This window comes from Trichosurus vulpecula, chromosome 1 (genome assembly GCF_011100635.1).
Source record: "Trichosurus vulpecula isolate mTriVul1 chromosome 1, mTriVul1.pri, whole genome shotgun sequence".
Taxonomy (NCBI): Eukaryota; Metazoa; Chordata; class Mammalia; order Diprotodontia; family Phalangeridae; genus Trichosurus; species Trichosurus vulpecula.
In genome coordinates this window covers 437,407,125-437,422,202 of record NC_050573.1, presented here as the reverse complement: position 1 = coordinate 437,422,202, position 15,078 = coordinate 437,407,125, and the positions used below count along the sequence as shown (strand labels likewise).

The following is a 15,078-nucleotide window of genomic DNA, read 5'->3' as shown; positions in this document are numbered from 1 at the left end:
TCAAGCAGGTCTTAAAGAAGATGCATGACACTGATGCGGCCACGGTGAAGACACTCATCTAGACGAATGGAGAGAAGGAGGCCTATCTATGTCTGACCTTTGGCTGGGGCAATTCAAAGTAGAATTTCTCATCCAGTCTAATTACCTTGCAACATATGTAATCAAGTTTTCTAGGAAGGAAGAGAGGGAGGGAGAAAAAGAGGAAAGGAGGGAGGAGGGAAGGAAGGAAGAGGGGATGGGAGGATAGGAGGTAGAGAAGGAGGAAAAGAGGCAGGAAAAAAGGGAAAGAGTGAGTGGGGAAGGGAGGCAGGAAGAAAGGAGAGGAGAGGTAAGGGTGGAAAGGAAAGAGAGAAATGAAAAAGAAGGAAAGAAAGAAAGGAAAAAAGAAAAAGAACGTACCTTCTGAGCTGGATGTGTAGTAATAAGATCTATAGCCCTCTGCGTAAATGTATTTGTTGAATATATATTTTCATATCCTTCTGCGACATCTTCTCCATCTCTAAAATCAAGAGCACATCGGGTGACATTCAGGGCATCAATGTGGACACAGCGTTTATGGGAGTAGTAATCTTCACTACCTAGGAGATACCCTGCGATGAGAATGGAAGATGAGAGCAGTCAGCACGGCATAAGACTTCTTATATAAACGAATGTTTCAGCATTTAATCGCCTAATGCGATTGATTACCCATGACAAGGCTAATCAGATGACAAGGCTAATCAGAGCAAGATTCTCTAACATCTCTATATTTGATACTGTAAAGCATAAAAATTTCATTTGTGGTGCCAGTCTAACCTATGACCCCAGAAAGATCTGGAAAACAGTAGCTCAGCTGTTTTATAAGACAAATGGGTGATATCAGTGAAATACATAAAAACAGCTCAGAGATCACATGAAGTAAAGGGAATGATGTCTTGGACTGCTAAAGTTAGAATGAAGCTCAGGAAACAGCTGTGGTTGGCATGATCTGGACATCTGGCTTTATTTGGAGGGGGCACGTGAGACGGTTTTGTTCCTGATATCCTCAGATTGTTTGTAATACTGGCTTCCCAGGAGCAGCTGAGTCATCCCTAGTCGGATGCTGACACCAGCTGGTGAAAGACACAAATCTTTCCTAATAAAGCCAGGAAGCCATCTATGAATACTCATAAAACCAACTCAAAAGCTGTGTCTCACTTAGACTTTTCATATATTTAAATTCCTCCAGGGAGTCAGATATCAACTGCCTGCCTGCCCCATGTAAGAGATGAAAAGACAAATGGGTACCCTCTACCAATAGTTCTGCAAATGAACGTTACTGGAATCTCCTCTTAAAACATTAAGATGGACAATCTCTTTCTTTATTACAGGCGCCATCTACAGACAGATCATAGCAAACCTCCCTAAAGATGAGCAAATGAGCCTTCTTCCCAGTTCCAAATCCCCGCAGTCTCGCACATTATCATAAAAACAAACAGATACTAGGCAAGTCTCTTAACATTTCTGCACCTTAATTCTCTTATCTATAAAACAAAGGGGTTGGATTAGATGTCCTCTTAGGTGCTTTCCAGCTCAACATCTCTGTTCCTATGATTCTTTTCAAACAGCTCCTCATCCTCCATAATTCATCAAATCAGGGGCCCCTCATGTTAACAAATGCTTTGTTCTTTGGTTAAATGGTTTTTGTGTTGAACAATATCAGAGGGGCATAATGAGGTACATTAATTTTTTTTTAAAAAAGCTAAAATAAAGAAAAAAAAGAACTGGACACAGTTCTCAAAATATTGTGGTTAAAAAAATACACTTCCCCCCAAAAAGATCATTCCTTCATATATCGAAGCACTGGAAAACTGAAGCATTTGCTTTAAACTACTTGATTTGCCTTAAAGGAAGCAAAGTTCTTATAAAAATCATACTGTATTTGTTGGTGGTGGATCAGGTGTTAAGAGACTTGGGGGGGGGGATGGGGAGGAGTATTCTATTTCTGTGTTTATACCAGTGATTTATTATGTGACCTTGTGGAACTCACTTCAGCTTGTCCACCTGTAAACTGCAGACAATAGGTTTATCATCTGGGGGAATCTATCCAGATGAGAGGTCTGGTACAAAGATGTTATATATGTGCCAAATATTAATATTGAAAAGATCTAATAAATAAGAGGACACCAGAGAAATGACAGCTATTTGTTCACACATTTCTTTGTGCCGCTCCATTAATTTACAAATAGCTTAACCGCCAAACTGATTTCAAGTAATAAAATAATAATTATTATTATGAGCATATAGAGCTTTTTATCTTTACAATGATTTACAAACATGAATTTATATTCTGAAAGCCATCAGCCCCTAAAAGTGTGTTATTACCTGTGCCTTTTTGGGAAACATAAAAAATGTTTTTTGAACAATTCAATCCCTGACTTTAAAAAAAAAACCACATAACACTCAACACATAATAATAATGCTAGCCATATGGCAGGAATATTTAGAGTATTATGGAAACATTGCAGAGGAGGAAATATAAACCTGATTTGTTCTCCCTAGCAATAAGTTATTGAAAAAAGATTTTTAAAACTTTTAAAAAGGAATTAAAAAAAGACTTAAGATTTTAATATAAATTCACTATTACAGGACTATTAGGCCATTTCATACAATCATAGATTTAGAGTTAGAAAGGACTCTAAAAGTTTTTAACCTTTTTTGTGCCATGGACCCCTATGACAGTCTGGTGAAGCCTATGGACTCCTGAGGAATGTTTTTAAATGAATAAAAGAAAATATATAAGATTACAAAGGAAATTAATTATACTGATATGCAATTAACAAAAGATATATATTTTTTAAACTTAATGGATTCTAGGTGAAGAACTCCTGATCTAGACCAACCCCTTTGTTTCCCAGATGAGGAAATTGATGCCCAAAGCAGAAGAAATCCACTTGCCCAAGATTATGGAGGCAGTAAGTGGCAAAGTCAGGATTCAAACTCAGTTCTTCCATCTCCAAATCCATTTCCTTACACTGCCTGCCAAAAAGGACTGTCTTTGTAAACATGCCTGCCTTGCATAAGAAACTTTTGAGTATCTCTCCCTCCACCTTACCCAGGGAAAGAAATTCAATTTACTTTAAAAGCAAAAGATTACCCAGATGGGGAGAAGTGTGCCAGGGGGAAAAGACTTAAGATCATTGACCCACATGATGACTAGCCATGATTCCATGAGACCCATGATGCCACTCACTTCCCAACAGAGAGATGTCAAGGTATAAAATGAGACATTTTTGGACACGGCCAGTGCAGGAATTTGTTTATGCAGATAACATAATAAAGACTGATTTATTCGGCATTGACATTTCCAGTTATTTCATCTGATTAGAGCTGAGTGTGTTTTATTACAGGGATAGGGTTGGATCAAACTAGATCAAACCATGTGGATTTTCATTACCAAAGAACGTATCAAATCCTCTGCGTGTTGGAAGACATTCTTTTCGGAACATGCCCAGGTGCCACTTTCCAACCATATGGGTGGCATATCCAGCCTCCTGGAGAAGTTCAGGCAGCAGCTTTTCATCGAGGGGTATGCAGCTAGGTTGACAGGGCCAGATTATTTGATGTTGTAAACCTGTATGGATCTTAAAAGAATAAACATAAGATCAGGGATTAATGAAGTTGTAACCTGGTATATGGATATGAAGTGGCTGTCCAGGACCATGAACACTGGACTTGGACTCCTATTTTTGTCCCTATAATGGCTTAAGCAATATACTTCTGAAATGGAGTTCATTGGCCTGATCAGACAAGAAAATGTATGTGGTCCAGAGAAAGAACTCTGGAGTCTGAAGGCAGATACTATTTTCTCTCTTTTTTTCTTTCTCATGGTTTTTCCCTTTTGTTCTGATTCTTCATTCACCAACATGACTAATGTGGAAATATGTCTAATATGATGGTAAATGTATAGACTATATCAGATTGCATGCCATCTTGGAGAGGGGGGAGGGGAGGAAGGGGAAAAATTTAGAATGTAATGGAGTCCTATTGTGCTATAAGAAATGATGAAGGGGATGGTTTTCAGAGAAACTTTGAAAGAACTTGTATGAACTGATGCAGAGTGCTGTGAGCAGAATCAGGAGAATAATTTCTACAATAACAACATTATAAAAATAAACAATTTTGAAAGATTTAAGAACTCTGACCAACACAATGATCAGCCATGATTCCAGAAGATCCATGATGAAACATGACACTCATCTCCTAAAAGAGAGATGTTGGATTCAGAGTACAAAATGAGACACACATTTCTGAACATGGCCAATGCAGGAATTTGTTTTGCTTGATGACTATGCATAGACTATGCATATTTGTTACATGGTTTTTGTTTTGTTTTTCCCCAAAATCAAATGAGATATTTATAAAGCACTTAGCAAAGTGCCTGGCACATAGTAGGCACTTAATAAATGCTTATTCTCATCCCTTCCCTTTCCCAATGATGGAGGGAGGTGTGAGAGAGAGAAAATCGATTTTTGTTCATTGAAAAAACAAATTTAAAACTAAGAAAGAAGAGAGTAGAAAGAACATGGACAAGCAGAACAATATGAGAATTACCAAGTTAAATTTAATGCATACTTAAAAAAATGAAAAACAAACTGAATGTAATAGATTCACCAAATCATATATAATCCTCCTTTTATGTTTTTCAATATATGGAAATGTTTGTGTTTCCGGGTATTTGTCAAGCTCATAATGACAAAAAGGGAAATTTAAAAATTTTTAGAGTAAAAAGCACTACATAGATGAGATCAGGTAGGAAGAAACCTCAGAGGCCAACTAGTCCAACCTATATTTATTTTTTCTTATATTTTTAAATCATGTATTTAATATTTTTCCCCCAATTACATGTAAAAACAATTTTTAACATTTCTTTTTAAAATTTTGAGTTCCAAATTCTCTCCCTCCCTCCCCGCACTTCTCATTGGGAAGGCAAACAATTTGATATATGTTATACATGTGTATTCATACAAAACATATTTCCATATTAGTCATCCAACCTATATTTAAAAAGAACTCACTGCTACAAAATACCCACCAAGCAGTCATTCAGCCTCTGCTTGCAGACCTCCAATGGGGAGGAATCCAGAACTTTCTGAACCAGCCCCTTCTACTTAGGGGCAGCTCTTAATTATGAGGAGGCACTTAGTGAAATCAAAAGTAAAACACTAAACTTCCCCCTTTGCCACTTCTACCCGACTTCCCTGATACTACCTGCTAAGGTCAGAGTTAGTCTCAACGCTCTTCTGTTGACTGCCCATTAAACACCTAAGGGCGACTATTTTGTTCTGCCCTGAGTCTTTTCTACTTCAGGCTAAATACCTTAAGTTCCTTCCACCAATCCCTATACAGGATGGACTCCAGATCCACAATAGAAGGTTTCAGCTCCTTTTTCTGAACTGCAAGGATAACCTGAGATGAGACTCCTGGCAATAACATGTGGAAAGCATTCGGAATACCTTTTTTTAACTAAAAGTTATTGTTCTTACTATCATTTCCACAGTCTTTGAAGACCTAGTAATACTCGGAAAGGGTTTTGGAGCATACAAATGAAGCCAGTGCTTCACATTCTATATTCCATTTGAAGGCAACTCAACTGCCAGTCTCAAGAATCACTTCTTGCTATACCCTTGGACCCAGCAATACCACTACTAGGTCTATTTCCAAAGATGATTAGGGAAAAAGGAAAAGAACCTATATGTTTTAAAATATTTGTAGCAGCTCTCTTTACGGTGGCAAAGAACTGGAAATTGTAGGGATGTCCATCAATTGGGGAATGGCTGAACACGTTGAGGTATATGATTGTGATGGAATACTACTGTGCAAAAGAAATGATGAGCTCGATGATCTTAAAAAACCATGGATAGACTTGTATGAAATAATGAAGAACAAAATGAGCAGGACCAAGACAACATTGTACACAGTAACAGCAACATTGTTTTAAGATCAACTTTGAGTGACTAAGTCATTTATCCAAGTTAACTACAAAGGACATATGAAGGAAGACACTATCTGCATCCAGAGGAAGAACTGATAAATAGAAATATGTATAGAATAATTTTACATATACGTATATACATATTTGTGTCTAATGGTAACCATCTCTAGGGCAGGAGGAAAGGGGAGAAAAAAAAAGAAAAGAAATTACATGATAACTTTATTATATATTAAAAAGGAAAAGCAAGTTGTACATAATAGATTTACAGTTTCATGTTCAATCATCTTTTTTATTATACATTATGGAAATGCTTGTTTTATTTCATAAATTAAAAATAAATTTAAAAAATTTTAAATCACTTTCTGGTCCCCTGGGCCAAAACAGATCTATCCTTCTACTGAACCAGCACTTTGTATTTCATTGAGCATTTCATTTATTTGTATTTCATTCATTATGCCTTATATGTATATTTCCATGTCATATTTTTCTATTAAAGAAAGGCAAGGGACATATCTTCTTCATCTTTATAGTCACCTAGGAACTAATATGTATGTAGTAAGGTCATGGAATGGAAAGGGGGAGCAGGCAGGGAAGGAAGGCTGGTTCAGCTTTCCCCATTCAGTCTCTCTTCCCTACATATTGAAGCCAAAGAAGACTAGGTATGATTTCTGACACAGGAAGAAAATTAGAAATGGCCATGGAACTGGAGGAACAGAAGGAAGAAGTAGCCACCCAGTTATCAATAAGGGATTTGAGGCCCAAGATTAAGCTGGGATGAAAGCTGGCGTGAGGGGATAGGACTCCTTAAGGCTGGCTTTGTTCCTTCCCCAGTGAAGAAAATATCACTTAACTGTGAAAGAAGCCAAGTGGACAGTCCTTGGATTCTGGATGTAAGGATTGGGAGAATCCCCAAATCCCCAACACTGACAAGGATACAGTATGGTAGGAGGGGAAAACAAAATTCTACAAAGCCAAAAACAGGAATTTTGGCATTTTGGATAAAATCAGTGAAGTAGGAAGGGGAGAAAAGGAAGATGAAAGGCTAAGGTATGCCAGTTTCAAAGAACAGATGATCCAAATAGACTAGAGAGAGAGATCTGAAGATGTTGAGGAAAAGAGGAGGCCAGGGCCTTTGAAAGGGGGCAAGGCAAGGGGGGAAAAGACTCTAAACCATGTATTGACCATATTGGGAGATGACAGCGAGTAACCTGGAGATGTATGGATGGTAGCAACAGGGACCTAGACTGGGTGGAGTAAACTTTACCATGATTCATAGACATTCTTCAGTCAGTTCTACACTCCTCTTTTTTCCTCACATAGACCCTTCCCTTCTCCCTTCAGTCTCATACTTCCCTTCTCTCTTGAGTCTACACTTCCCTTTGCTAATACAGAAACCAAATGAACTCCTCATTTTTCACCATCCTTAATGGTACCATATATAGCTTTGCATTAATTGTAGTGGAATGGAAGTAGGTGGCTAAAGAAGACCATTAAGTCTCTTTTCCAGGAGAGTTTTAAAGCTAAAAGATCTTTCTTAAGGGGGCAGTTTAAAGTAAGTCCTGTTTTGAGGCAGAAGGATAGACTCAAGAAATTCTAGAGGTCCTACATGTGGTGGGATTCTAGATTTTTAACCTTCTAAGCATCACTGGAATTTCTAGGTTTGCGTGCCCTCACAGCGCCTACACTCTGCTAGCAAAGCAGGGCCTAAAAATATGAAAAAGAACCTAAGGTCACCTACATAGTACAGTGAGGCATTAGAGTCATCTCTGTCCTGGCTCTTCTTTTTTCTCTCTGCCTCATCGGGTCTCCTGGGTTTAATTATTATCTCTATAAAGGTGATTTCTCTCCTGCCTCACCAACTGCATGTCTCAATTTTCTCAACTATAAAATGAGTATAACCATAGAATCTACCTCCCAAGATTGTTGTAAGAACCAAGAGATGACATTTATAAAGTGCCTGACAGTGCCTGACACATAGTAGGTGCTATGTAAATGCTGGCAGTTGTCATTAATATGTCCAAAACAACACTTATTTTCATTTCCCGCAAACATACCCCTCCTCTAAACTTTCCTGTTTCTACTGAGGGCACCATAACCTTCTTCACAACCTTGGTGCACTCTCAACTTTTCAAGTTTCCTCAGCCCAGAAGTTGTCAAATGTTGATTCTCCTTCCACATCTTCTCTTGAAACCATGCCCTTCTCTTTCTTCACAAGGTCACCCCTCTAGTTCAGGCCCTCATCAGCTCTCTCTTCTGGACTATTGCAATAGCGTCCTAATTAGTGTTCCTGTCTACAGACCCTCCCCTCTCCAATCTATCTGCCAAAGGAATTTTCTTAAGGCCCAGGTCTGACCATTTCACTGCCCTCTTCAAGCTCCAGTGACTCACTATTATCTCTAGGATCCCTTCACAATCAGGCCAACTGCCCCTCCAGCCTTTACTTTCTTACCTTGCACACATCTACACTAGTCTTCCTGCTGTTCCTTACACACAGTGCTCCGCCTCCAACCTCTAGGTCTTTGCCTTGGCTGTCCCCTATGTATGGGATGCAGTTCCTCCTCGCTTCCACCTTTCAGGATCCCTTCATTACTTAAAAACAATTCACGTCATCTTCCAAGTGAAATCTTTCCTGGTCTGCTCAGCGGGTGATATAATTATTATTAATTTATTATTTTTATTCTACAATTGTAGCAGCAGCTAGGTGGCACAGAAGATAGAGTAGCTTTTCCTTATTTGCCTAGCTAGTAACAACAGCTATTATTATTACTGCTATTACTGTTTTAATGATTACTATCTTATTATTAAATCATTAATTTATTACTGTTGAATTAATAATTATTAATTTCTTCTTCTTATCATAATATAATTGCAGCAACAACTAAGTGGCCCAGGAGATACAGCACTGGATGGACTTGGGGTCAGAAGGACCTGTGTGCAAATCTGACCTCAGACTTTCATAAGAGACATGGTCCTGGGCAAGCAATACAATAATAATAATGCAGTAATTTACATAGTGCTTTAAGGTTTGCAAAGCATTTTACATATACTTTATATTTATTATTTCACTTGATCTTCACAATCTGTGAGGTGGATGCCATTAACCCCATTTTACAGATGAGGAAACTAAAGGTCAGAGCCATTAAGTGATTTGCCCAAGAACACACAGCAAGTAAGTATCTGAGACAGGATTTGAACTCAGTTCTTCCTGATACCATGTATAGCACTCTATCCACTGCAGCACCTAGCAGCCTGTGATAGCATCTTATTCCTCACCACCTCCCCCAAAATATACATAGATACAATATATATAGATATAACATATATAATATTTACATATATACATACACATATACATACATGTGTATGTATATGTGTGTATATTATATATATTATGTATATTATATATATATATATATATAATATATTATATATATATGCCTCCACTGTCAGAATCTAAGCTTGTTGAGGACCAAGCCTGTTTCATTTTTGTCTATATATCAGTAGCACCCCACAACACAAGCACCCAGGCCAGTGATGGACTGTCTATCTGTTGTCTGAAGGCTAGTCTAAAGAAGTCCAGAAGGGCTCATCACTACGTAGAAAGCAGGGTGATGAAATTTTTGGCTTCATTAATTCTCCTACTGAAATAGAGGGTGTGATCAGAGTCAGTGGAGGGAGTATCCTCATCAACGAAATCACAGATCCTTGGAGTAATGAAGTAAATATCCCTTCTAATAAGCCTGCCATCATTTCCTATTATTCTTTGACACAGATGTAATTTTCTGTTTCCACGTCCCAGTGCTCTAGTGATGAACACAATTTTGAGCATGTTGAAATAATGAAAAAAAGAAACACAGAGTTACATCAAAGGAGACTCTGATCAGCTCAAAACCTGAAGAAGAATAAGAGTGTTTTCTAATGATTTGCACAAGAGATACAGCGGAGTCACAAGTTCCATTCTGTCACAATGGGTGGCTAGTCACTAGTTACTCCTCTTGTCAACTTCAATTTCTTTCCTGGTAATAGTGGGATGAGAGTCTTTATTTTAGGTACTTTAAGAACATTGTAAGAAATAAGTATCTGCATAATATTTGATCCCTCATTAATTTTCATTCATCAAACATATATTTATTGAGTAGCTACTTTGTAAAAGGCCCAGTACCTGTTTACCTTTCAACAGGAGAGTGGTTGGGAATGATAATAATAAATAATAATGATAATAATTTGCATCGTGTTTTAAAGTGTGCAGAGCACTTTACATATATTATCTCATCGGATCCTCATAACTCTGTGAGATGAATATCATTATGATCTCTATTTTGCAGATGAAGAAACTGAGGCTCAGAGATTAAATGACTTGCTACGGTCATATAGCTAATGTCTGAAGCAGAGCTAAGGCAGAGGCCTTAGATAACTGCCTCATAAGGACACCAATTTAGGGCTAGGATCACTAAGAGTTGCTGATCCAAGACCAGAATCCAAGTGCTTTAAGTCTAAGTCCAATGTCCTAATTAGCCACATGATAATGAGAAAGTAAATTCCCCACTCTGGGTTTTAGTTTGCTCACCTCTCAAATGAATGGCTGAGACTACATGATCTCTAAGGTCCATCTTGGAACTTCGAGGACAATTACTGTCACTTAGAAGATGGAGCAGCCCTTTTATTGTAACCCACATAGCATACGTCTTTTCTATTTGTGCCTTTCTCTATAGTGGGGCTTTGGGTACTGGAATAATAATTTAGATTTGAAGATCTTTCCCACCCATTAATAGGCCATATGACCTGCTTATGTCACAGGAAGCCTAAGTCACATGTGGTAGGAGGAGCTTGCTGAGAGGAAAAGGAAAGTGTGTCACAGGGAATGCTGAGAGAGTAGTTAGAGATGGGGAAGAGAGCAGATGTGTAATGGCTGAGCTGTGAGTGATTGTTGGTGGCCAGGCCCCAGCAGGGGGTGGAAAGGTTATGGGATGGCTTGGCTTCCTGCTGTGATGTCATGTTTTAGATTCTTTGCTGTTATGATAAAGTGGACTTACTGGTTCTGGAATTCGTTTGCTGCTTATATGGATCGGACTTATTGGTTATAAGATTTGGTTATCTGGTGTCTGAATGAATGGTTTACTTCTACCTTCTATATGGAGGGTATCTTGTATTTTGTGATACAGAACTACATAGGCATATTCACAATTATCATCTATGTTGTGATTACTGCCTTGCTAATACAGGTACCAGCTGAAGTCACCATACATTCAGGTAGCTCTTTACATTTTGCGAAGTGCTTTCCTCCCAACCATCCTCTGAGGTAGACATGCAAGTTCTATTACCTCATTTCACAAATTAGTAAGTTTATTATGGAAATGGTTCTTATCCTTACAAAATATGAATCAATTCACTGGATAAGAGGCCTTTATCAGCAAGTCAATAAACATTTATTAAGCACCTACTATGTGCCAGACATTGTGTTAAATGCTGGGGATACATAAAGAGGCAAAAGACATTCCTTGCCCTCAAGGAGTTCACAATCTAATAGGAGAGACAAGAAGTAAGCAAATATGCACAAACAAGTTAAATGCAGGATAAAGAAGAAATAATTAAGTGAGGAAAGGTGCTAAAATTAAGAGGGATTGGGAAGAGTTTCCTGTAGAAAATGGCACTTAAGTTGGAGGATGTCAGTAGTCAGAGATAAGGAGGGAGAGCATTCCAGGAATGGAGGACAGCCAGAGACAGTGCCAACAGCCAAGAGATGGAGAGCCTTGATGGTAGAACAGTCAGCCCAGTATCACTGGATCAAAGAATATGTGATAGGGAGTAAGGTACAAGGAGAATAGAAAAGTAGGAGGGGGCTAGGTTATAAAGGGCTTTGAACACTAAACAGAGGATTTTGTATTTGATACAATATTTGAGGCAATAGAGGGCACGAGAGTTTATTAAGTAGGGGAGTTATATGGCCAGACTAGCACTTTAGGAAAATTACCAGGGGCTGAATGGAGGATGGAATGGAATAGGGAGAGATCTGAGACAGGCTAACCCACAGGAAGGCTGTTGTAACAGTCCAGGCATGAGGTGATGAGCGGCTGCACTAAAGTGTTGGCAAGGCCAGAGGAAAGCAGGGACTTGCTTAAGCTCTCCCCCAAATCCCTCCAAATACCTGTAAAAAAAATGTCTCTGAACAAATTCTAGAGCTGCAGAACCCACAAAATAGCAGAGGGAAGCAGGTCTCCAGCCCAGGACAGCCTGGATGTTCACCAGGAAAGGTCTATCACACAGTGCTGGGAGCAGAGTGCAGCATAGCATGGGCAATGCCAGGACCAACCAGACTGGAAGTCAGGCAGGTGGAGCAGACATTAGGGCCATGAATCACTGAGCTGTAGTAGTTACTAGACTTTTCAACCCACAAATACCAAAGACAATGGAGCAGGTTAGTGGGAAACCTTCTGGATCTGGGTGAGAGAGGTCCAGCCACAGCCCTGGGGGTGGTGGCGGAGGTGGCACAGAGGCAGCAGCAGGAAGTTCCTGTGCCTGCTTCCAGAGCTCCAGCTTCACTTGCTTCCGGCCCTAGGATGACCCCATGGGAAGAATTAAGTGGTGGATCAGAGCTGGAGTGCAGGGAACGCTTTGCTGGAACAGCAGCAGGGTTCTCTTGTGTTGCCCTGCTTGGATCTGGGTCACAGTCCTGGTTGGCAGTTATTGGGGGAGGAGGAGTGCTGGTGTGGCAGAGCTTGCTGTGACGGTGGAGTAGAAGTAGCTCTGAAAACAGCAGTGCAGCCCCTAAAGCTCAGGACAAAGTACTCTCTACTCTACAAGCATTCATACCTTTCCAAAAAGCTCAAGGGTCAAGTAGTTGTCTGGGAACATGAACAGGCAGCGAAAAAGGACTCAGACTCAGAGTATAGAATCTTTTTTTGGTGACAAAGAAGATCAAAATATACAGCCAGAAGAAGTCAACAAAGTCAAGGAGCCTACATCAAAAGCCTCCAAGAAAAATATGAATTGGGCTCAGGCCGTGTAAAAGCTCAAAAAGGATTTGGAAAAGCAAGTAAGAGAAGTAGAGGAAAAATTGGGAAGAGAAATGAGAGACATGCAAGAAAATCATGAAAAACAAGTCAACAACTTGTTAAAGGAGACCCAAAACAATACTGAAGAAACTAACACCTTAAAAAATAGACTAACTCAAATGGCCAAAGAGCTCCGAAAAGCCAATGAGAAGAAGAATGCCTTGAAAGACAGAATTAGCCAAATGGAAAAGGACGTCCAAAAGACCACTGAAGAAAATACCACCTTAAAAATTAGACTGGAGCAAGTGGAAGCTAGTGACTTTATGAGAAATCAAGAAATTACAAAACAGAACCAAAGGAATGAAAAAATGGAAAACAATGTGAAATATCTCATTGGAAAAACCACTGACCTGGAGAATAGATCCAGGAGGGATAATTTAAAAATTATTGGACTACCTGAAAAGCCATGATCAAAAAAAGAGCCTAGACATCATCTTTCAAGAAATTATCAAGGAAAACTGCCCTGATATTCTAGAACCAGAGGGTATAATAGAAATTGAAAGAATCCACTGATCGCCTCCTGAAAAAGATCCCAAAAAGAAAACTCCTGGAAATATTGTCACCAAATTCCAGAGCTCCCAGATCAAGGAGAAAATACTGCAAGCAGCCAGAAAGAAACAATTTGAGTATTGTGGAAACACAATCAGAATAACACAAGATCTAGCAGCTTCTACATTAAGGGACTGAAGGGCTTGGAATATGATATTCTGGAGATCAAAGGAGTTAGGATTAAAACCAAGAATCACCTACCCAGCAAAACTGAGTATAATGCTTCAAGGCAAAATAGGGACTTTCAATAAAATAGAGGACTTTCAAGCTTTCTCAGTGAAAAGACCAGAGCTGAATAGAAAATTTGACTTTCAAACACAAGAATCAAGAAAAGCATGAAAAGGTAAACAAGAAAGAGAAATCATAAGGATTTACTAAAGTTGAACTGTTATGTTTACATTCCTACATGGAAAGTTGATGTGTGTAATTCATGAGACCTTTCTCAGTATTAGGGTAGTTGAAGGGAATATGCATATTATATATACATATATATATATACATACACATACACACACACACACACATACACACACACACACACACACACATATACATATAGACAGAGGGCGCAGGGTGAGTTGAATATGAAGAGATGATACATAAAAAATAAAATAAAATTAAGGGATGAGAGAGGAATATATTGAGAGAGGGAGAAAGAGAAAGATAGAATGGGGTAAATTATCTCACATAAAAGGGGCAAGAAAAAGCAGTTCACTGGAAGGGAAGAGGGGGCAGGTAATGGGGAATGAGTGAATCTTGTTCTCATCAGACTTGACTTGAGGAGGGAATAACATACACACTCAATTGGGTATCTTACCCCACATGAAAGTAGGGGGAAGGGGATAAAAACAGGGTGACAATAGAAGAGAGGGCAGATGGGGGAAGAAGTAATCAAAAGCAAACACTTTTGAAAAGGGACAGGGGCAAGGGAGAAAATTGAATAAAGAGGGACAGGATAGGAGGGAGGGAATTATAATTAGTCTTTCACAACATGAGTGTTTGGCAAAGTGATATATGTGTGGCCTATGTTGAATTGCTTGCCTTCTCAAGGAGGGTGGATGAGGAGAGAAGATGGGAGAGAATTTGGAACTCAAAGTTTTAAAAGCAGATGCTTGAAAAAAAGTTGTTTTTGCACGCAACTGGGAAATAAGATATACAGGCAATGGGGTATAGAAATCTATCTTGCCCTACAAGAAAGTAAGGGGGAAGGGGATGGGGGAGGGAAGTGGGGTGACAGAAGGGAGAGCTAACTGAGGGACAAGGCAATCAGAATATATGCCATCTTGGAGTGGGGGGAGGGTAGAAATGGGAAGAAAATTCATAACTCAAAAACTTGTAGAAATCAATGTTGAAAACTAAAAATATTAAATAATAAGGCATGAACTTTAAAAAAAAGAATCATCAGCATAGAAATGGTCATTAAATTCATGGGAGCTTATGATATCCCTAAATGAAGTAATATACAGAGAGAAGAAAAGAGGGCCCAAGATAGAACCTTCATAAGAGAAATCTGCTGTGAAGATT

General features: G+C 39.0%; 1 protein-coding gene across 1 annotated transcript in view; it reads right to left on the bottom strand.

The window, feature by feature from the left end:
• The window catches only part of ARSB (arylsulfatase B), a 231,377-nt gene that overhangs the window by 195,813 nt on the left and 20,486 nt on the right, over positions 1–15,078 (bottom strand). The window contains exons 2-3 of the mRNA XM_036768105.1: positions 3,416–3,602; positions 400–590 (exon numbers count right to left, since the gene is read on the bottom strand). Of these exons, the coding sequence (XP_036624000.1) occupies positions 400–590; positions 3,416–3,602 (378 nt within the window). The remainder of the gene's footprint in view (positions 1–399; positions 591–3,415; positions 3,603–15,078) is intronic.